This window comes from Mauremys mutica, chromosome 2 (genome assembly GCF_020497125.1).
Source record: "Mauremys mutica isolate MM-2020 ecotype Southern chromosome 2, ASM2049712v1, whole genome shotgun sequence".
Classification (NCBI taxonomy): domain Eukaryota; kingdom Metazoa; phylum Chordata; order Testudines; family Geoemydidae; genus Mauremys; species Mauremys mutica.
Window position 1 is genome coordinate 55,481,879 of NC_059073.1, and position 23,587 is coordinate 55,505,465.

General features: G+C 42.3%; 1 protein-coding gene across 1 annotated transcript in view; it reads right to left on the reverse strand.

Annotated features, from left to right (window-relative positions):
* Nucleotides 1–23,587, reverse strand: part of PKIA (cAMP-dependent protein kinase inhibitor alpha) — a 69,652-nt gene that overhangs the window by 7,433 nt on the left and 38,632 nt on the right. The window contains exon 2 of the mRNA XM_045007406.1: nt 1,653–1,830. Coding sequence (XP_044863341.1) covers nt 1,653–1,803 — 151 coding nt within the window. The 5' untranslated portion in view covers nt 1,804–1,830. The remainder of the gene's footprint in view (nt 1–1,652; nt 1,831–23,587) is intronic.

Consider the following 23,587-nt stretch of genomic DNA (forward strand, 5'->3'; position numbering starts at 1 on the left):
TATGTCAGAGCCATTAGAATCGAAGGAGAAAATGTGAATATTTACTACAGGTGTGCATGGGGGAAAAAAATCAATAGGAAAAGAAGCTTCAAATAAAACAAAATAATAATAATCACGAGTATCACTGTCTTAACTGCTGTACAAATAGTAATTACTCCTCAGCGTAACCTTTTAGATAGGGATGTCTTAGGGCTTGGCTACACTTGCAGGTGTGCAGCGCTGGGAGTTACAGCTGTCTTCATACAGCTGTGTAGGGAAAGCGCTGGAGTGTGGCCACACTGATAGCTACCAGCGCTGCAGTGTGGCCACATTTGCAGCATTTGCAGCGGTGTTGGGAGTGGTGCATTATGGGCAGCTATCCCAGCGTTCAAGTGGCTGCAACGTGCTTTTCAAAAGAGGGGAGTGGGGTGGAGTGTGACAGGGAGCGTAGGGGAGGGAGAGAGAGAAAGGAGAGAGAGAGAGAGAGAGAGAGGGGATTTTTGGAGCCGACACTGTGTCAGCTCCCTGCCTTGCAAATTCTGACCATTTCCCCGACCCCTCATTCACTCTTAAATGCAAACAGCCTGCAGACCAGATAAGCAGCTGCTCCGATGGACTCCCTTTCCCCCGCCCCCCGCCGTGCTGTTTCTCTCCTCAAGCAAACACTAGCTGTAGACATTCATCCCCCTGCCTGCCTCATTCACAGCAAACAGGAGCTGTGTTTGTTTTTTAGATAAGCAGCTCCGAGAGCCCCGAGTTTACAACAAAACAAAGAGAGGCATCATAACAAAACAAAGAGTTCTTTAGTTAAAAGCATTATGGGAAAATTCTGGAGGCCAATTACAGCGCTTTTGGTGGCCACACTGGCGGAGCAGCACTGCATCACCAGCGCTGCAATAGTTATACTCGAGGCAGAGCAGGAGTACAACCAGCGCTGCAGCCAGGGAGATGCAGCGCTGTATGTGCCTTGCAAGTGTGGACGGTGAGTAAGTTGCAGCGCTATAAACCCACCACCAGCGCTGCAACTCTCCAGTGTAGCCAAGCCCTCATTCCCATTATCCAGTTGGGAACAGAAAACAGAGAGAAAGCTTAAATGAGTTGGTGCAAGCCCACCCAAAGTACTAGTGGCAGAGCCAAGATTAAAAAGCACAAAGACAAACACACACAACTGAACAATTCAGACATGCCTGGCTCCTAGGCTGTGTCCACTAGCCTACCCCATAGCCTCCAAAGAGGCAAGAGTAGGTGTATAATTGAACACTGGAGACTAAGCCTCCCCACCAAAAACAACAAAACACAAAAACCCACATTAAAAACCAACCATAAGGGCATTTACAATGACCTTCTGAACTGACTTTTAACCTTCTTATTCTTTCACAGTGAAAAGAACATTTTATCTTCCATAAGCAAAATCCTTATATAGGTCGCCAGCTCCAACACATTGTAGAAAGTCACTACTCATTTCTGTTGTGTCAAGTTTGGGAAGAGAAGCCATTTTTAAATCTGAGCTTCTGTATGAGTAGCAAAACCCACTGATTCTGCAACATCAGATGAAGGGTTGGAGTTTAACCATTCACCCGTGGGAAGCAGTGTGTGTATGCCAACCAGATTTACTAAATTTCTTTTGTTTTCTCTTTTGTAAACAGCTGAAATAAAAGAATACAAGTGCTTACCTCTTTTGTTTATATCAAGTTCTGATAACTTTAGGGATAGTTCACTAGAGTTCCCACTTGTAGAGGACACCAGGATATCATGTATTGCATTTCTTCTACCAGTTCTTCCCGAAGCAATAAAATCTGCATATGTAGATTCCACATCAGTCATTGCTAACAAATATCCACATAGCAGTACCTAAACATGGAGCAGAAAAAAAGGTCCATATTTAAAACATGGGAAAGACAAAAAAGGACAGGGAGGCAGAAGAGGATAACTAGATGCCTCTGATCATGAAGAATGAAATCTTTAAAATGTGCTGGATTTACAGTAGTAACACAGAGACCCCCTCAAACTACTGAAGTTGGCAAATTAAGAGAATAAAATGAACAAAAATAAAAAGAGCAAGGATGTTGTACAACAAATGTTCTTTATTAAACTATTTTGACAACTGTAGTTTAAATATTTGAAATAATATTTCATAATACATTCACAAGTGTATTTTTTAATGAAAAATTTAGTACCATAAGAACTCTGCTATTTAGTGTTTGCTGGGAAGTGGGAGGAAAGTGGGAGTTGGAAAGAGTTCTTTTCTGCATGAAATACAAGGCACATGAATTAACAGTTTGAATTAGTGAAGTTCTGCTTTGTTTCTGCATGTTTAATGTTCTTCCCTGCAGTGCAGAGGTTGTGCTTTGATAATGTTGGTACTGTATATACCACTAGGGCTTCATAAGTTAATTTGCCTTGCTGAGGTATCGGCTTCAAAGTCAATGCATTGCAATAAACCCACTGAAGTCAGTAGAGCCATGTTGATTTACACCTGCTGAAGATCTGATCTGCATCATCTCCTCGTGGTTCAGTACCTCTCCTCTCCTTTCCCTTTATGGGAGAATGTTCTTGAAAAATCATTAAATTTTGTAGGCTTCCTTCTGACAATCATATTTCTTTTACATGCCCAAACTCCATTAGCATGCTCACCTAAAGCTTCCTGCAGAGATCTAGATGTCTGAAATTTCTTTAATGAAACCTAGCTAAGTCAAGTCTGCTACACCAGTACTCGACAGAAAAGGGAACACGAAGATCCACAAAGAAGAGGGAAGGAGCATTACTCCTGGGGGAATTCTGTGCCACTGCACATGCACAGAATTTATGTCCTCCACAGATTTGACTGCTTCCCTGCAGAAAAATGACTTTCTGACAGGAAAGCAAAGGGAAGCCACAAGAGCCATCATGCGAACTTCCCCAAGAAGTATGTTTTGGGTACTTAGGACAGCCAGCAGAGAAGCAAATCACTGTGGGGCAGTGGGTAGGACACTGGGGAACACCCAACTGCTGGCTCCTACCCTACACCGGGCTCAGCTGCTGGTCCCGGCTGGGCTGGGGAAGACGGGACTTCCTCTTTCCCTGCAGGGCCATGTCAGACCCATCCCTAGATGTCTCCCCTCACTTTAGGAAGCTTTGCAAACTCCCTCACTCCCACCCCCACAAGATTCCTGCACCCATCACTCCTCAGCTGCAGCAGGAGGGAGCTGCTCCCCCATCCGCCCAACCCCATGCATTCAGATTCCCTCATACCCAGACCCTCCCGCCAAGTCTCACCTCCACCCGTACCCAGAACCTCCCTTGCAAGCCCACTCCCCCTGCATCTGGAACATCTTAACGAATCACTGAGCCCCACCAGCTGCATCTGGATTCCAACCCCACTGAGCCCCACTTCCCCAGCATTTGGACCCCCCCACTGAACTCCCCACACCGAGACCTCCCTGCTGAGCTCTATCCCACCCACACCCCCTTGCAGAGTCCCATTACCATTGCATCCAGAACCCCCCCAACAAGCCCTTGTGCATCCAGATCCTCCCTCCCCCTGCATCCAGATCCCCCACTGAACCACCTGCACCCAGACTGCCCCACACAGAACCCTCTCAACCCACACCTGGATCCCCCACACTAAACCTCTCCACACTTGGATCCTGCCTTGCTGAGCCTGCCTGCCCACAGCTGGTGAACCTGGTACAGAGGAGTAGGGCCCTGGGTGTTTCTGGGGCAGGCCCAGTCCTTGTACTGTGCCAGGGTGGGGTGCAGCCTCACCACTGTGCACCACCACCGTGCAGCCAGTGGCCTGTGCTCCCCAATGCCATGCTGGAACCTCCACATTTGACAAATAAAATAAGCAGAATTTTGCAGAATTTTAAGTTTTTTGGTGCAGAATGCCCTCAGGAATAGAGTATGCTTTGACCAAAGGCAGTGCACATGGGGCCAAATTCTGCCCTCATTTACATGAGTGCTATTCCAGTGAAGCCACCAAGGGAAGAATTTGGTCCCTGATGCCAATTTAAACCTGGCTAAGTGGGTGAAAGTATATCAACAATTCCACAGGACTGAGCAAAGGGTTACTTAGTGAAAATGTATACAGCAAAAAATACTTTCATCCATTACCAAGACTTTTTTGGGGGGTAAATAATGCCCTAAAGAGAGACCCTTTCTCTAGCTATCACAATGTGTTTATGTTAGGGACTACCTTCTGTGTCTTGCACAGGGCTGAACACTATTGTCACAGCATACAGTGCAGAGAAGGAAAAAAACATGTAAGGTCTGAGGCCTTTTTCTGCAGCCATATTAAGAGAGCAGCAGCCAGGAGCCAAGAACCAGAAAGTCTCATCCTCACATTAAAATAATGTAATATTGGGCTGTTAAGAAGGAGATCCTGTCCTAATAGCACCCACCATCACCAGAAAAAGAAACAAATCTTAAGATGTTTAAAGAAACTTTGTTTGATAAGCGATTCCTTACCAGACAGAATGCTATCAAACAGTTGTGGGTGTGAAATCTCTACTATTTTATTCTTTTGCCCTTTATGATCCCTACTTCTCTATTGTTTCATCTCTATGGCTTATGCCTGCTTCTTTGATTGTTTCTGTCTATTACATAACTAATTTTTCAAGGTATAAATCAACTATGGTGGTGGGTATGATTGGCTGAAGAATTGTTTCGCAATATGCTAGGATTAGTCAAAGAATTATTTTGTAATACTTTACTAAAACGATTGATTAAAGGTATAGTTAAGCAGGACTCAAGTTTCACTATATAAACTGGGATCCAAAAGGAAGTTCTTTGGAACTGACTCAGAACACAGCCCAAGATCAGAGCTGCCAGACCCCAACACCTTGCCAGCTATATTGTGCACAAGCTGGAGTCCCCAGACAACCTAATCCTGACTGGCCAGCAGGAAAAGTTTGTCTGCCTTATTGGGAGTAGTGAGCATGGTATGCTTAGCGTGTGCATTCGGTTTTGGTGATTGTTAATAGAGATTAAGGATATTACTGTGTTAGGCACTTTCGCTGGTCAAAGACCCTGCAAACCCACAGAGTGTAAGGCTACGTCTTGAGCCTATGGAAGGGTAACTGTAGGTGCCCTAGAGCAGCATTTTTCAAACTGGGGTCTGCGGACCCCTGCGGGTCCCCCAGGGGGTCTGCGGGTCCCGCTGAGAAACTCCTCTTCCTGCCAGGGAACAGCTGTGAAGGAGACGCTGAGAAGGAGGGGAAGGAGTAGGGCCTTTGTCTCTTTGCCCCTCCTGGAAGCAGGCAGCAACGTCTCTGCGTGCTGCCCCTGCCCCAAGTGCCGACTCCACAGCTCCCCCTGCTATCCTCCGCCTAGGAGCCTCTGTCAGAAGGATGTGCCGGGTGGGAGCCACCCAAGGTAAGCGCTGCCCCCCTCAGCCCCTCCTGCACCCCAACCCCCTACCCCAGCCCAGAGCCCATACCCAAACTCCCTCCCAGAGCCTGCACTCCAACCCCCTGCTCCAGCCTGGTGAAAGTGAGCAAGGGTGGGGGACAGTGAGGGAGGAAGGGAGGGGGGATAGAGTGAGTGGAGGCAGGGCCTCAGAGAAGGGGCAGGGCAAGGGCTGAGAGGGGAGCTTGGGGGTCCCTGAAAAAATTTAAATCAAAATGGGGGGTCCTTGGGTTGCTAAAGATTGAGAACTGCTGCCCTAGAGTGTGCAGGTAACAGCGTAACTGTAGATGTTTCCTTTTACAGCCACCTCCCTGGCTGCTATAGACTTAAAAGAAAACACTCAGATTGAATCAGGTGGTGTAGTTCAGTGGTTGCACAAAAATCATATACCTGGAAGATCTTAAATGCAACTGACTCTTTGGGACCACAGGCATTTCACTTGACTGCCTTGTGCTGAAGAAGCTATGAAGAACAGGTGATAAGTATGAGCTGAGCTTCACTGGGTTAGTATATTGCAGAAAAATGACATTGTTAAAAAGGAAACAGCGTACGCTCCCTCTCTGTAAAAATATTCACACGCAGTGGTAAGATTTAACTACCAGTAGCTGAAGTTACAGCAGCTGATGCCAACGGTTCTCAAGTACGTACAGAATCTTCATTGACATATTACTGTTAACCTAAAGCATCTGTTACTACTGCATACTATGAAGTATTTCCTACAAGCCAATACCAATATTAAGCAATCCTTTAGAATACAAAAAGAGATTCAACGACTTCTCCTCTAACAAATCCTGTATTTTCATTGTTTTTAAAACGAATGGGCATTTAAGACAAACAAACACTATCCTCACAAATCTTGTCCATTCCCACCCTGCTTTTGTTTTCATTCCTTAGCTCCCTCCATCTTCGCACAGCCAGAGTCAGTTAATCAGCCTAGTCTGCCATATTGGAATCTACTGACGAGCTATTTGAGAAGCCAGGGAAAGGGGGCCCATGAACAATATTTTATCTGGCTAAATATAGCCATCTTGAATATCATTGTAAGAGTGACTTATCCACAAAGAATTTCAAGACTATGATGCTTCTGAGAATGAACTAGTGACACTGTGTCACACGCCAAATGCTGAATGGCTGACATAATTTCACTCCTGGGAATGAGACCCATGAAACAAGAAACCTGCTGTGAAGAAAGAGGGAATTAAAAGAGGTCAGCAGTGACCAAAAGCTTGTCTGGTATACACAGAACGGTGCTGTGCCTTTCAGTTAACCAAAGCTTTCTTGGGCTTCACATTAATCCAGGCTAGGATATATGTACTGATTCCTGTAATATGTTGTCTCCTCATAACAATGTGAAACACTGAAGCCGTTTAATAACTTATTGAATTTACTATTTAGTTCAGCCCCAATCTGCAAATATTTTTTTAAACAAAATAAATAAATGGATTAAAAGCATATAAGGTGGGGATGAGAGAATGAGGATAATGGTGTCATTATTAGCCAAAGGCCAGGTTAAAATCCAACACAAGACTTCAGACTTACCTGTGCTTTCCTCCAAAACATGTCAAACTTGACATGACAAGACAGAGATTTACTACTTGATTTTAATGCACCTTAAGTAATAACTGTTTGGTTCTTTTATTTAGGGCAGGTTTCAAGAAGACTAAGTGCAAAGCCAATGAATAAGTAAGTAAGTATCTAGCCCACAGGAACCGCTCCTCAAGAACAAATAGCTTGAAGTTTGATGCTAATATAGCATCAGTCCCAAGTCTACACAGCAATTGTTTCTTGCCAGGATGTTGCCTTAATCTGTTAAATGCAGCAGCAGCACACTGCCAGAAGGAGCATTCTTTCATTCTGCAGAAAGCTGTACATCACTTTGCTGATCAGAGTGGATTTGCTCACAAAATTGATGAAGTACACACTATTGCTCAATTTCATTTAGAATGTTTTCAACTGTGTTTTGCCCCAGGTGTTTGCAATACCCTCACTCCCCATACCAGTTATGGCAATTTCTAGAGCAAACATGGCTCATAGTTTTAAAGGGCTACCCTTAACTTTCCCTCAGAATTTAGAAACTAGGATGATTTGTCTGTCATGGGAAGAAATTAGTGACAAGTGGCCATCTTTCACAGTGTACTACTCTAGCACCTCCTGCCTCGACGGATTTACTGATCTACAGCTCATACTGCCAGAATCCAAGGATCTCCATTTCCTTCCTTCAGAGGGCCTTTATCCACCAGATCTACTAGATGACAACAAACAGGGAGGTGGTTTTCTCCAACATGAATACCCATACCACTCCAGGAATTAGGTGTCAGGAGATACATAGAGACAGTCTTTATTTCACCTCCATAACTCTCCATAAAATAGTTATTCAGTAGGGGCTGTGGATACTCAGCACTCCTAAACAAAACAGGAGTGGAAAGCACTCAGTAACCCTGAAACACCAGGCCAATTGTTGAGTACAGTTAGAACAGGCCACTCCCACATCATGGCAGCTGTCACCCTAACCTCAGTTTCTTCTCCTGGTTCTCCATCAATTCACATAAACCCAGGAGTTTATTTAATGCTTCCCCTCCCAGATCTGTTTTATTAAGTCATTCTAGTTCTATCGCCTAAGTTTGCTTGTGCTCCCAAATACTAAGGTTCCCTCCCTGATCAGTGGGGCATCATAAATAATCCCCCTCTGCCCTGACAGGCTTAGGTCTTTTTCTCCCCTAGATACTAGGGTTCCTACAGCCTTTGTTCCAGGGACTGCAGCACGGCTGCCCTTGGTATAGGGTTCTCTACTTCCCTCTTTCGAGGGACTTTGCCTAAAGTCTGGCAAGCTTCTCTAGCCTGCCACCATCCTGGCTGTACTGCCAGAGAGCCCTTCTGCTCTCAGCAGCTCTCTCCCAGCTGTGAGCAAGCAGTCCCACTTCTAGGAGGCACTGCCTCCAGGTGGCATTCGGGTGACTCCTGACTCAGGTGCTGGTGAGAGCTTGTGGCTTCAACCCCATATATGCTGAGCTCACACTGTGACGAGACCTCTTTTCTGATGGCAGGTATTGGGTTATTTCACATGTTCAGATATTAATGGGGTTTGGCAGCAAGTGAAATTAAAAAAAATCCCCTGGTATGTAGGGGAATGTTGCATGCTATCAGGACGCAGAACAGTAGTGGGCTGCTCAAAGCTTTCCTAGCGAACCTTCAAGTAATGACTACATCACATTCTTTTTTATATATCGATATAAATAAAATAAATGCATACTATATTACAGAGAATTCAGGAGTGTTTTCCATGTTATTCTAGAGTAACAAAAGAATATAAACTCCTTTTGGATTCTCTCATCAGGAGTATCTCACAAGGCATATAACATGAACACTTCTGAATTCTTATTTTAAAATGTACACATACAACTCCTTGCTTAACGTTGTAGTTATGTTCCTGAAAAATGCTACTTTAAGCAAAACAATGTTAAGCAAATCCAATTTCCCCATAAGAATTAATGTAAATGAGGGGGTTAGGTTCCAGGGAAATTTTTTTTCCTAGACAAAAGACTACACACACACACACAAGTTTTAAACAAACAATTTAATACTGTACAGAGTAATGATGAGTAAGAAGCTTGGCTGAGGTGGTGAAATCAGAAGGTGGAAGAGGGAGAGATATTTCCCAGGGAATGCCTTACTGCTAAATGATGAACTAGCACTCCGCTGAGCCCTCAAGAGTTAACACATTGTTGTTAATGTAGCCTCACACTCTACAAGACAACACGAATGGAGGGAGGAAACATAGCATGGCAGAGAGAAACAGAGACACACACCGTGTGTGTGTGTGTGTGTGTGTATGTATATGAGTATGAGTGTGAGACAGACACACACAGTGTGAGAGAGATGCGCATTGCCCCTTTAAGTATGCTTACCCCACTCTAAGTACATTGCCTTTTTAAGTAGATCAGCAAGTTCAGACAGAAGCTGCTGCCAGCAAGGTTCTTCCATCCATTTCATGTCCTCCTCCTCCCCCGCCCTGTGGCGATGTGGTAAAGGAGCAGGGGGCAGAAGCAGGGGGAGAGGGGATACCCTGACATTAGCACCCTTCTTCCTCCCCATCCTCCACACAGCAATCAGGATGCTTCCAGGAGCAGCTCTAAGGCAGAGGGCAGGAGCAGCACATGGCAGCGGGGGGAGGGACAGCTGAACTGCCTGCAATTGATAACCTGCTCGGCAGCTGCGCACAGGGAACTTAGGGGAGCTGGTAGGAGGGCTGCCAGTCCACCTTGGTTTCAAGCCTCCACCAGCTAGCTCCAATGGGCTGCTCTTTCTGCAAGCAGTGGACAAAGCAGGCAGCTGCCAAACAACATTATAAGGGAGCATTGTGCAACTTTAAACAATCGTGTTCTCTAAATGATCAGCAACGTAACAAAACAATGTTAACCAGGATGATGTTAAGTGAGGAGTTACTGTATTATACTGAAAATATATTTCTTGTGTATAAACTAGTAATAAAGAAATCTCCTGAGAAGATTTTTTTTTAAACCCGACAGAAATGAAGTCTTTGATCAATAGGCTTGGTTTCCTAATACATATGCTGCAATATTTATTGACAACTTCTAATTTTTGTGCCTGTATAATCTCCTTAGTGTCGCTAAACACAATTTTGTTGTGTGTTGGCATTTTAGGCAGAATCATGAGATGTTATTCCTTAAATAAGGAATTTCAGTGACATCACTACAGAAATCCCCTTTCACGGTGATTGCTTAATGACTGGAAGTCTGATTTATTTAGTGCAACCACCAAGCAATTACCATTCCTTCTTAAAAACCCTTTTTTCATTCTCTTTGGAATGAGTGGAATCTGGCTTTTAGTATATACATTAATATTTCATGAAACATGATCTTAATTTCTTACCTAACTGCATTAACCTGGTCTCCTTGGATAAAATCCTGATTCTACTCCCATTGCCTTCAATAGGGCCAAAATTTCATCCCTTAACTTTAAAGGTTCTTTAAAAAAATGAAATGTTTATGAATAGCCTGCTACCAAGTGTTATTGAATAATTTCCTGACATTTTTCAGTAACATTTTGTGCTGGACTCAATTCAACAACAAAATATTGAAAACATAATAAAAATATAATTAAAGTATTTGATAGCACTAATATTTAGCATGGAAAGACTAGTAATGACTATCATTACAGTTGCAACCAGGGGATCTTTCAAAGGCCATTTCAAATTCAGATTTTCATGGTTCCAGATTAACTCTTACAATGCAATATTTTAATTAATTCCCCTCCTCCATACCCCATACTTCCTGAAAACACTAACAGTTACAAAATGTTTAATTTAAAGATGACCTCTCTGAACCAAGCTTAGATTTTGTGATCTTTCTTCCATTCTTCTCCATAGTAGGATCAAGTTACAGCTCAAGATTTGATGGGGCATAATGTATCTAATTGTACTTTTTATAGGTTTTGTTATTGGGGTGGGGAACTAAAACTCATTAAATTAAGACTACTGCACAAGTCTAGTGAATCTGATGGAGATAAAAAAACTACAAACAAAGAATGCTCACATACTGTCACCTGAAATTCTGGAAACACCACACACACACACACGAATCAGACCCCCAGGAATTCAGGCAGAAGAGGAGACTTCCTAAGATCTGCTGGGGGAACAGAAGAGGAGCTCCATTACAACACACGTTAGCAGGTGCACAGAATAGGTGCTTCACTGCTGTTCCTTCAAATACCTTCTTGACAAGTCTCTCTGCTTCCATCCTTTGATCTCACTAGCCCAATTTATGGGTTAATATTCATCACCCTTTTATATACAGTTTATTGTATCCCCAAGATTTCCTAGCAATGTGTGTTACATTTCTTTCTCCAATGCAATCTGGTTCTACTAGAAAAACTGGAACACAGCCTGGCATTTAGTTAGACTGTAGTGTAAAATCCTGACTCCACTGAAGTCAATGACAAAAGCTTCTATTGACTTTAAAGGACTTTACTGCTGTTCTCAAGAATCTGGAAGTGAAAGCATAAAATTATGCCACATAACACTGAACTTTTCAATGCACATTAAAAATTAATGCCCAGAAGCTAACCAGACCAGTAGTATACCTGGTGCTTGAATTAAACCCTTTTCAGGGACTGGCCCCTCTGTTGGAAAGTCTATTGTTTTTAACCTGTCATTGCCTCACATCCATGTTTTGTCAGTGTTTCCATTACTGTACTATCACAAAGAAAAGAAACAAAATGAAGGCAAAAATACAACAAGCCTGTGAAGAGTGTCTTCAGTGTAGGATTTGGCATGTGTTACCGGCAGCAGTAAGAGGTAGTTTTGTTTGCACTAAAAATTACTGTAATATAAAACTTTACGAGACACAATCCTCCCTGCTCTCCCCCTCCACACACAGCTGAGAATTAAGAGTGGATTTTTCAGCTTTATTAAAAAAAATTCTCAGGGGCTGGAAGGTAAACTGTGTCATGATCGGAGCATCATTGAAAAATAATGATCTATATTCAGCTTTCATACAGGAACATAAAACCCTACCCTTAATGCTATGCCAGCAAGAGAGGAGTTGTACAATTATGTTTTAAAAATAAAATTCAGTGAAGATTCAGCTTTCCTGTAAGCTCTTTCCAGTCAACAGGAAGTCTCTGTGACTATATTTCCCACATGAACTAATAGATTCTAAGGCTAGCTGGGATCCCTGAGATCACATATGGCTCAGGCCATAGAACTTCTTCAAAAGAATTCCTAGAGCAGAGCTTCTAGAAAATCATCCAATCTTGATTTTAAAATTGTCAGTGATGGAGAATCCACTACGACCCTTGGTAAATTGTTCCAATGGTTAATTACTCTCACCATTAAAAATGTATGCCTTATTTCCAGTCAGAATTTGTCTAGCTTCAACTTCCAGCCATTAGATTATGTTATATCTTTCTCAGTTAGATTGAAGGACTCATCATTAAATATTTGTTTTCCCAATTAGTACTTTTAGACTGTAATCAAGTCGCCCCACAATCTTCTCTTTGTTAAGCTAAATAGATTGAGTTCTTTGAGTCTATCACTATAAGACACGTTTTCAAATCCTTTAATCATCCTCATGGCTCTTTTCTGAGCCCTCTCTTATTTATCAACACGCTTCTTGAACTGTGGGCACCAGAACTGGACACTTTATTCCAGCAGCAGTCACACCAGTGCCAAATACAGACATAAAATAACCTCTTTATTCCTACTCAAGATTCCCCCGTTTATGTATTCCAGGATCACATTAGCAATTTTGGCCACAGTATCACATTGGGAACACATGTTCAGCTGATTTTCCACCCTAACTCCCAAATCTTTTTTCAAATTTATACATCTGGGAACAAAGAATGTACAAAGAGTGGAAAGGAGTAACTCCCAAATCTTTTTGGGAGTTACTCCTTTCCACTCTTTGTACATTCTTTGTTCCCAGATGTATAAATTTGTATTTACTCATGTTAAAACACATATTGTTTGCTTGCACCTAGCTTACCAGGTGATCCAGGTCGCCCTGAATCAGTGACCTGTCCTCTTCATTATTGACCACTCCTGCAATTTGTGTGTCATCTGCAAACTTTATCAGTGATGATTTTACGTTCTCTTCCAGGTCATTGGTAAAAACGTTAAACAGCATTGATGAAGGGTTTGCTAAGGAGTTAAAGCAAAATGTCAGAGGAACCTCTGTTTTAAATCCATTTTGCAGAGTGCTATGCACCTTATGGCAAATAAATCAAACTTTGTTTTTGATGCAACTGCTTCTGTGTCACTGCATACTGTTACTGTCCACAGGCTCCCAAAGGGAAACTCTTGCATTTGTCAAGCCTGCTGGGACTGCTTGATGTAACCTGGGAGATCCACTTGAAAAACAGTTGGATCCTACCTCAAAGAGAAATGGAGGCACGAGGCACAAGCCTGCCACTTGAAAAGGGTGCACTATGGAGACTTGGAAGAGTCTCAAAAGGGACAGCCCAGACAAGGGGACCTCATCAGAACGAGATAGGGAGTTGTGATATGTAGGAACTTCAACTGGGTACTGCAAAAATTGACTGACACAGGTATGCGTCTTAAGAGGGAAAAGTGTATTTTTCAGGCTGCTGATATCATTTATCTGGGACACAACATTAATGCAACTGGCTTACACCCGGTAGAGGAGAAGGTACAGGCCATTACCGAAAGTACAGTAGGCACAGGTGATTACCAAGGTCACCAAAGTCAGTGTCCAAACTGAAATCCTTTCTAGGCCTGCTAAATTATTATGGTAAAATTTTATCCAACTTAGTATCAGTATTGGCTCCATTACACAAACTGTTACAGAAGGGATAAAATTCCAGTGGGCTCAAAAACAAAAAAATAGTTTTTGCAGAAGCAAAGAAATCGCTAATGTCATCAAAACTGTTTAATTTATTAGAAGTAGTACTGTTTTGTGATGTCTCACCATGTCGCGGGAGTAGGGGGGGGAAAAAAGTGGTATTAGCTCACCGAATGTCAGATGGATCTGAGTGTCCTATCAATTATATATCAAGGTCACTAGTTCCAGCAGAAAAAAAAAAGTATTCACATTTAGTATTCACACATTTAGTATTCACACTCTTACCTATATGACAGGTCCAGCGCTAGTAGGCAGGGGGAGATGGAATAAGGAGGCTCTGCATGCTGCTTTCGCCCACAGGCACTGCCCCCCCCCAGCTCCCATTGGCCGCTTCCCAGAGTGCGGAGCCAGTACTCAGGGCAGGGGCAGCATGCGGAGCCCCGTGGACCACCTGCCTAGGAGCTGGGCCTGCTGGCTGCTTCCGCGATGCAGCGCGGTGCCAAGACAAATAGGGTTTAGCCTGCCTTAGTGCTGCTGACCAGACCTTTAACGGTCCCATCAGCAGTGCTGACCGGAGCCAACAGGGTCCCTTTTCGACTGAGCACCTGCAGCACCTCCACGCCACCCCTCCCCCACCCCCCAAGATTTAGTCAGGGGTATATAGTACAAGTCAAGGGCAGGTCATGGGGTTGTGAATATTTGATTAGCGCCCGTGACCCGTCCATGACTTTTTCTAAAAATACCTGTGACTAAAACATATCCTTACCTATGGCATCTGCCAGAATTCAGAGATGGTATCTCAACATATCAGTTTGTGGCTATGAATTTGATTATAAAACCTGGAAAAGCATTGGGTAATGTGCATACTCTGAGTAGATTTCCTTTGTCAGATAGTCTACAGAAACCATCCTCTTTACTTCTCTAATCAACACAGCACAGATAAAAAGACAGAGATTCATTATTGTCTTGAGTGCAGAGAATGATTAGAAATCACTAGACAAAGAGGGTAAGCACAGAAATCCAACTTTATTACAACCGAAAGGAGTCTATAAATGTCCAGGATGCGTACTTATTATTAGGGTCCCAGATAATCATACCTCCAGTAAGTAAACCAGTGGTGCTAAAAACTTGTTATTCAGTAGTGCTGTATTTCAGGAATTTATTAAAACAAAAAAACCGCACACACAATAGAACTGCCCCATACCACCCTTCTTTCAATGGCCTAGCGCAGGGATTCTCAAATGTCATTGCACCACGATCCCCTTCTGATAACAAAAACTACTCCATGACCCCAGGAGTGGAGACTGAAGCCTGATCCCACTACAGCCCCACTGCCCCGGGGCAGGGGTGCCAAAGCCCAAGGGCTTGTTCAGCCTCAGGCAAGGGTCCTATAACCTGAGCCCTGCTGCCCCAGGCTGAAGCTCTCAGGCTTTGGCCTTGGGCCTGGTGTTTTAGCTTTGGCCCTGGGCCCCAACAAGTCTAAGCCAGCCCTGGCAACTCATTAAAATGGGGTCGCCACCCACTTTGGGGTGCTGATCCAGTTTGAGAACCACTGATTTAATGGAGCAGGATGTGCAAATCATAGAAACGGGAATGAAGACGATGGCATATGATAGCATAGAAGCCAAGCCGACAAGGCTTCTTTTCCAGTATTGCATGACACCACAAACCACAACAGAAAAGTTACCTTCAGAAGGAAGGAAACTAAGAATACAACCTGGACTCTACACTCCGCTCAAGCTGCTAACACGAGGGAAAAGCAGGCAATACAAGAGTTATATTATGATGTATGAGGTGTGGGTAATGCAGTATATATTCTTAACTAGTGAAGGCCACTGCAAAAATTATCAGGTCACATTGTAGCACAGGCAGGACCACTTTCTTGGGTGACTGATTTACTAGATGGGAGACATCACAATAAGGGTTGTCTGCAGCACCATGAGGCGTTAGGAATTCTCATTCAGATAGATTAAGGTATGAGGTGTTATGGAGTCATTAGACTATCCAACTGCTGCATCCAGAAATAGTGAGATTGCTCAGGACCCTGTACCAACCACTACAGCGGACTTGGAAGTTAAGCCTGCAGAGACAGTTTTATCAACAAAAAGCTCTTCTGCACCTGCTAGTGATCAAAGACCACAGGTGTTTCCACTGTACCATTCCAGAAGATCTCCCAAACTTAGAGACAGACTGGACTTGTAGTAATAAGGCAATTACGCTAGAAAAGGGCAGAATAATCCCTTGCAATTGCCTGAAGATTAGGTAGTCCATCCAAACCTCTTAGTTAGGACGTTTTGTTATAATGTTAATTAGGGCTGTTGGTTAATCGCAGTTAACTCATGCAATTAACTCAAAAAATTGAGATAAAAATTAATCGTGATTAATCACAGTTTTAAAATCACACTGTTAAACAACAGAATACCAATTGAAATTTATTAAATATTTGTGGATGTTTTTCTACATTTTCAAAATTAACCACTTGACAGCCCTAATATTAATGCTTTAAGTTTATCACTAATAATTTAAAGGGGGAGAAGTGTAATATTGCAGGTATTTGTTATGCATATTGCCACTGGTGGCCAATGTGACAATAGCTATTTATTGTTAGAAGCCCTAAGGTTATTATTGAGGATACTCCAGAGGATTTCGGGGGGGGGGGGCAGGGGCGGAAAGGTGTAAGATGGAGGCTACTTAGTTGTCTACATGAACGAACCTGTACCGGAATAAAAAAAAAGGGTCTCTTTTTTTCAGTTGTAATCAGTTTTTGGTTTCCATACATTGTAACAGGGATCCCCTAAATCAAATAGATGTACAATAATTCACCAGGTCTCTGCAGAGAGTTAGTAGCATAGCTCACTGGTCATCATAATCTTTGCAAGATTGATGTATGAATAATATTTAAGGAATTGTGGGTCTATACTGAAAAATTAGGCACTTTAGGTATGTAAGTTAAGACAGGTCACCAGAAGATGAAAAAAATGTTCCTGTCAGGTAGACACTTACCTCTCTCTGGCTGGTCAAGTGTGTACTGTCTGCTTCACAAAGGAAGCTTATCTACAGACTGAGCCAAATGCTAATCAAGAGACTGTGAAATCTTCAAGAAAGAAAACGTACAGAAAGAAATAAAACAGCAGGAGGGGATCCTGTTTTAAAATAAAGACAGTGGATGGTTGGAGTATATCTGGGAGACCAGTGTACCACCAATGCATCTTTCCACTGAGGAGGCAAGAGGACAGCGTGACTTGTCTTACGAACAGAAGATCACAGCAAAGCCTGACACTAATATTCTGGAAGGATTTTGGCTGAGCTTTGGCTCTATAAGACATGACAGGAACTAGTTAATGAAGTCTAGGTTTTAGAATGTGAGTTATGTTTTTATTTTATATGTAACCATTTTGTTACCAGTATTTCTACTTTCTACTGCTCTTTCTTAAATAAAAGATTTGCTTGTTTTCTCTATAAACCTATTTAGGCGCTGCGTGTTAAGCAGAACTATGGTGGAACTGGTAAGCTATGGGGGTACTGTTCCTTTGGGAGCAATGATTCTGTGAATCTCCAGTTGACCAGGGCCCGGACACTCCAGAGGGCTCAGGGGTTGGAGCGTGCCTATCACTAACCTGCAGAGAAACAGCAGAACCAGTGCAGGCTAAGAGGAGAGTGCTTGTGTTGCCCATGGCCAGTGGAGTCAGGGAGCTGAGACACAGCAGGCACAGACAAGGCTCCCCCATGCTAAGAGTAGGTGGTACCAGGACGCCTCACAAACCTGGGGAGCGTCATAATGGGTATTCTAACTACTCTCTAGGAACTAGACCAAGGCAAGTTCTGTGGTACAAAACCTAACCCTTAAAAAGACCCCAGAACCTTGGTTGTAAGAACATTACAATAAATATTTTTGTAAATTGCAGCAGACAACCAAATCGTCTCAAGCCACTACCATGCATGACAGTTTCTAAATGCTTTTTACCAAAGGGAATCTTAGAACAGCAATGAAACAGCTGCCTGGATCAACTGCTGCCATCTGAATTTTCCATTCTTACCGTGGAGTCATTCTGCACCAGAAGGGACTAGATAACCTAATAGATCTTACTCCTGTCTCATCTTGGATTTCCACTATTCTGCAAATGGATACTTATCTACAATAAACCTTTCCCCCTACTTTGGTCTACATCTTTGTAATTGTAGATGCATATTGCTCTTCTATATAATGCACGGGTGTTAGTACTTTTCAGGCCAGTGGTTCTCAACTGGGATACATGTCTGGGGGTATGCAGCGGTCTTCCAGTGGGTATTCGACTCATCTAGATCAGTGTTTCTCAACCTGGGGGTTCAAGCCCCAGAGGTCATGGGATGAGTTTAGGGGGAATCGCACGTGCAGGGCCAGCATTAGGGGCTGGCAAGCAAGGCAACTGCCCAGAGCGCCACGCCACAGGGGGCGCTACAACACTAAATGACATGCTTCAGCCCCACCATCTGGGGCTCGGGCTTCAGGCAAGGCCACAATTGAAAAAACTGAAATATAAGTATAATATTTATATTCAATTGTTTTATAATTATATAGTAAAAATTAGAAAGCAAGCAATTTTTCAGTAACAGTGCGCTGTGACACTTTTGTATTTTTATGTCTGATTTTGTAAGCAAGTAGTTTTTAAGCAAGGTGAATCTTGAGGTACAAAAGACAAAATCAGACTCCTGAAAGGTAGTCTACAGAGGTTGGAATCACTGGTTTAGGCAACAAGTAAAGAGAAACAGTTTTATTTTTATGAGTGAACAGGTGACAGAATAATTAAAATAAAGATGCACATGAAAGATATATAGTACATTTTGTACTTTTTTGGGGGGAAGGGGATAGGTAAAGAAACAGCACCATGGTGCAGGACAATTTCTGTTCAGCAGAATTAAGGGATATGCTGGCTGAACATCTCTCAGGCTATGGCTACACTTGCACTTCAAAGCGCTGCCGCTTTGAAGCGCTAAGTGTAGTCAAAGCGCCAGCACTGGGAGAGAGCTCTCCCAGCGCTGTCCGTACTCCACCTCCCTGTGGGGAATAACGTACAGCGCTGGGAGCCGCGCTCCCAGCGCTGGGGCTTTGACCACACTGGCGCTTTGCAGCGCCGCAATTTGCAGCACTGGAGAGGGTGTGTTTTCACACCCTGCTGCAGCGCTGCAAATTTGCAAGTGTAGCCATGGCCTCAGTGCTTTCCTATAGTTGCCATAGTTTCTAAAGACAAATGCACCTTGTATGAATGAAGAGTTCTAATTCAGGTTCTTTAAGCTGTTGACAACCCAAGGAATGTACACAATCTTTCATTCTCTCACTCCCGTAAAATCCAGTTACAGATACCTTATCAGAGATTTAGCATGCATTAATTGTGTGATCTTATTTTAATCAATATGAGAGAGTCTTGCTAATGTTTTCCATTGGCTTAAAATGTCAATAAAGCTAACAGCTAATGAAAATAAATTAGACAATACTGCTGAGACTCTTCGTTTCTTAACTATGTATCATGCCAAACAGAGGAGGTAAACTGTGTAGAGGACTCATTTAGAAGTCTAATACCATAGAAAATCATTTTAAGGTTACACATCACTAAATTTACAAATTACAATTATATTAAAAGGTTGCAACAACATCCTGGACCTTATTTATTAAAAATCAGATTCTGCCTGGCCCTTAATACGGCCTCTGCCTAGAACAGGCAATCTAGTCCTAAGAGCCAAATCTTGTTTCCACTGAAATTGTAAAGGAGGTTTTCCACTGAGGGCCCTGGGACTGAGATTTGGCACTAATAGAATATATTTTCCTTTCACTCAGTTTTCTTTCCAGCTATGCACAAGGAAAACTAAAGTCACCACAATGCAGGTTTTCTGTAACATATAATGGGCCTGACTCTTTCACACTTGCACTGGTGTTATTTCTAAGCAACTCTCACGAGTGCATTAAATTCAGTGGAGTTACTCACAAATTACACCAGCATAAGGAGGAGAACAAAGCCAGATGCCTGCATTCTGTGAAATTGGCCCACAGTGCATCAGAAAAGTGGCAAAGTCAATAGGGGGGCGTGTGCTAAAAATGGTGCAAAGATTGACAAAGGGGACTGTAGGCGTGCAGTATCTAAAAGGTCAATTCATGAAGAAATTGACGAGGATTTTAAGAAGGGGAAAATGTGCAAGTTAGAACAGTCCACAACAACAATTAGGGTTTGTAATCTGCAGGGTTGAAATTATAGCACCATAACCATATTTAAATACACTTGTGACTAGCAAGGTTCCTGCACAGTTTCTTTGTCTAGAGTGAAAACCATGCTACAGAATTCCACTCTCCCTCCCTGGTACCTTAAATGCACCATTGGATGCTTATCTAGAACTTCTATAATTATAGTTTATTTTCAGACATACAAGACCTGTTCCTAGTGGTCACGGAAGCCATGCTAGCCACAGTTTTGTTTCCAGCACAGTTTCAACCCCATTGGGTGCAGGAAGTAATTTTGTAACTGACATATATTCTGCAGGTTTCAGAGTAGCAGCCGTGTTAGGGTACGTCCATACTACCTGCCCGGGTTGGCGGGTAGCGATCGACTTCTCAGAGTTCGATATATCGCGTCTCATCTAGACGCGATATATCAAACTCCGAACGTGCTCCCGTCGACTCCGGAACTCCACCACCGCGAACGGCGGTGGCGGAGTCGACGGGGAGCCGCGGACTTCGATCCCGCGCCGTGAGGACGGGTAAATACTTCGAACTAAGGTACTTCGAGTAGCGTAGCTGAACTTGCGTACCTTAGTTCGAACCCCCCCCCCTCCCAGTGTAGACCAGGCCTTTGTCTGTATCCGCAAAAAGAACAGGAGTACTTGTGGCACCTTAGAGACTAAAATTTATTTCAGCATGAGCTTTCATGAGCTACAGCTCACTTCTTCGGATGCACAGAATGGAACACACAGACAGGAGATATTTATACATACAGAGAACATGAAAAGATCGAAGTATGCATACCAACAGGAAGAGTCTAATCAATTGAGATGAGCTATCATCAGGAGGAGAAAAAAAACAAACTTTTGAAGTGATAATTAAGATGACCCATAGAAGGTGTGAGGAGAACTTAACATAGGGAAATAGATTCAATTAGTGTAATGACCCAACCATTCCCAGTCTCTGTTTAGGCCTGATTTAATTGTATCTAATTTGCATATTAATTCAAGTTCATCAGTCTATCTTTGGAGTCTGTTTTTGAAGTTTTTTTGTTGCAAAACTGCCACCTTCAAGTCTGTCACTGAGTGGTTAGAGATATATTCTGCAGATATCTTAAAATGTCAGCTGCAATGGTTCTTCATTATTAAAGCATGGCCTCTTGAACACCTTCATTGATCCAATATGAAGAACACTCCAGTTTCTTGGTGTTTTACATTTTCCTTCATGTATATATACACACACTATATACTGGGCTATTACAGAAGCACAGGATTTGTTCCATACCAAATGTCTTTGGGACAGGTTCCCCCTTAACACTCCAGTGCCATAAAGCAACTGATAGCATTTGGTGACCTTTTAAAAACACAGATCAGCCCTTTGATTCATCATTCAAGTATGTGTAGCAATACCCAGAGCTGAAGAGCTCTGTTTCATCTGGGGCAGTGAAAGGAACAATGGCAAAAACTACTAGGATGGGAGACAGTATGCTTGTTTGCCAGCAAAATAATCAGCCGCTGTGGGTTCCAAAAAGGAGGCATTTCATTTGCTTCCTCACACCCCTTTGAATGAAAATAAATTACAACTTGGAGCAAGGAAATTCTCCATCACTTCATGCAGACATAAGATGCAGACACTTTATGCAGACATGTTTCTTGTGTTCATATTTGACATGCTAATATGGAGTTTCCCAAGAATACACTCAGGAGGATTTGCATATTTCCAGCTTTTACAAAGAGAAGTACTACTTGGAAATCCATAAAATTAAGTTATTTCTCTACAAGTATAATTTTGGTGAATGGAGACATGTAGTTTTTAAAACCAAAATTAAAAGGTTATGAGACTATATTTAAGTCACTAAACCACAATCCTTCCATACATTTTCATAAATGTTTCATTTATGAATTATTTGGTGAATGTTCAGATCATTAATAACTCAGTTTCTTAAGCAATTTTTCTGTGGCAGGCTTAACTTCTACTTCACATTTGCATTAGTTTCCCCAGCCACTAGATAATCTGATTTTGTTCTAAATATTCTTTAGAAATTATAAAAGGATACAATTTGACAGTATTTTAGTTTTTATGTCACTTAGTAACAGCTCTTCAATCCAGGATCTTCTTATGATAAATATATAATATATAAACACTGTGCACACACTAACTCAGACTTCCGTTAGTCTGAGTCTTACATTTGCAAGGTTTCAATTATTTTTGCCTTTTGTTCCTATGTGTTCACCGGCTGCTTTAAATTCTAAAGTCTGCCTGGTTCTGTTGCTAAGCAACAGTTTAGCCTAGTTAGCACTTCCTGATGAAATAATAATTGTCTAGAACATGCCTGGGTTTTAGGTCCATTTCTAGCAAGAATATTTTACCACTTAATGGAACATTAATGTTCCCACTATAATAGTAGGCAGTAGTCACCCTGAAAATCTTGCCAGTTACCCTAGATAACAAAATAATGATCCCACATTTGCAAAATTGAAGGTATTCCTTCTACTGTAAGCTCAGAGAAGTACATAACCCCAGTAACCACATCTCTTTAGAGCAGGGGTCGGCAACCTTTCAGCAGTGGTGTGCCGAGTCTTCATGTATACACTCTAATTTAAGGCTTTACATGCCGGTAATACATTTTAATGATTTTAGAAGGTCTCTCTATAAGTCTATAATATATAACCAAACTACTGTTATATAAGGTTTTCAAAATGTTTCAGAAGCTTTATTTAAAATTAAAATTAAAATGCAGATTTTATCAGTTTAGTGTGATCCTCGCCGAGTTTTCCAATGTCTGGCACGTATTTGGATACTTTAAGCTGCACACAGGCTTCTGAGCGATCACTTGTTAACCAGCTCCGAGAGGGACAGAGGACAGGTTTCATGTGTGAAAAATACCCCTGTTCACATAGGTATGTGGATCCAAATGCTGAAAGCATTGCAAACGCAATTTTCTTCAAACAGTTAAATTTCACTGGCAGGGACATCCAGCAGGTCAGAATAGAGGCCCCATGATCTCTCTCGGTAGCTTCAAGTGCGCTCCGTAGATCCACAAACTTTGATGTCCACAATTCTGAGTTTTTTAACTGAATGAGTTGCATTTAAAAATCTTCAACACCCATCCACTGAAATACAGACAAATCCAAGTTGCTTTCGTTGAACTTTTCAGGTTTAATTAGAAAAGAAAGCATTAGATTTCAAGATTTCCAGTGATTTGACCTGTCTGAAACAGTGGTTTCCCCAGGAATTGAAATTAGGGGGGGTGTTCGAATTTACAGGGGGGGGTGTCAGGACCAATGCGATATATAAAAGAGAGATGAATAAAGTAAATGTTTTGTTAGGATTATGCAAATTTAACGTAAGAATAATGCAAGTTACACCAAAACACATAACAGGTCTAGATTTCTAAAAAAATATACATTTAAAAAAAAAGTATTTAATTTAAATTGACTTTTGAAAAGTAAGCCATCATGGGGTAAGAGGAAAGTCCTCTCATGGATCAGTAACTGGTTAAAAGATGGGAAACAAAGGTAGGAATAAATTATCAGTTTTCAGAATGGAGAGAGATAAATAGTGGTATCCCTGAGGGGTCGGTACTGGGACCAGCGCTGTTCAACATATTCATAAATGATCTGGAAAAATGGGTAAACAGTGAGGTGGCAAAATTTGCAGATGATACAAAACTATTCATGATAGTTAAGTCCCAGGCAGACTGCGAAGAATTACAGAA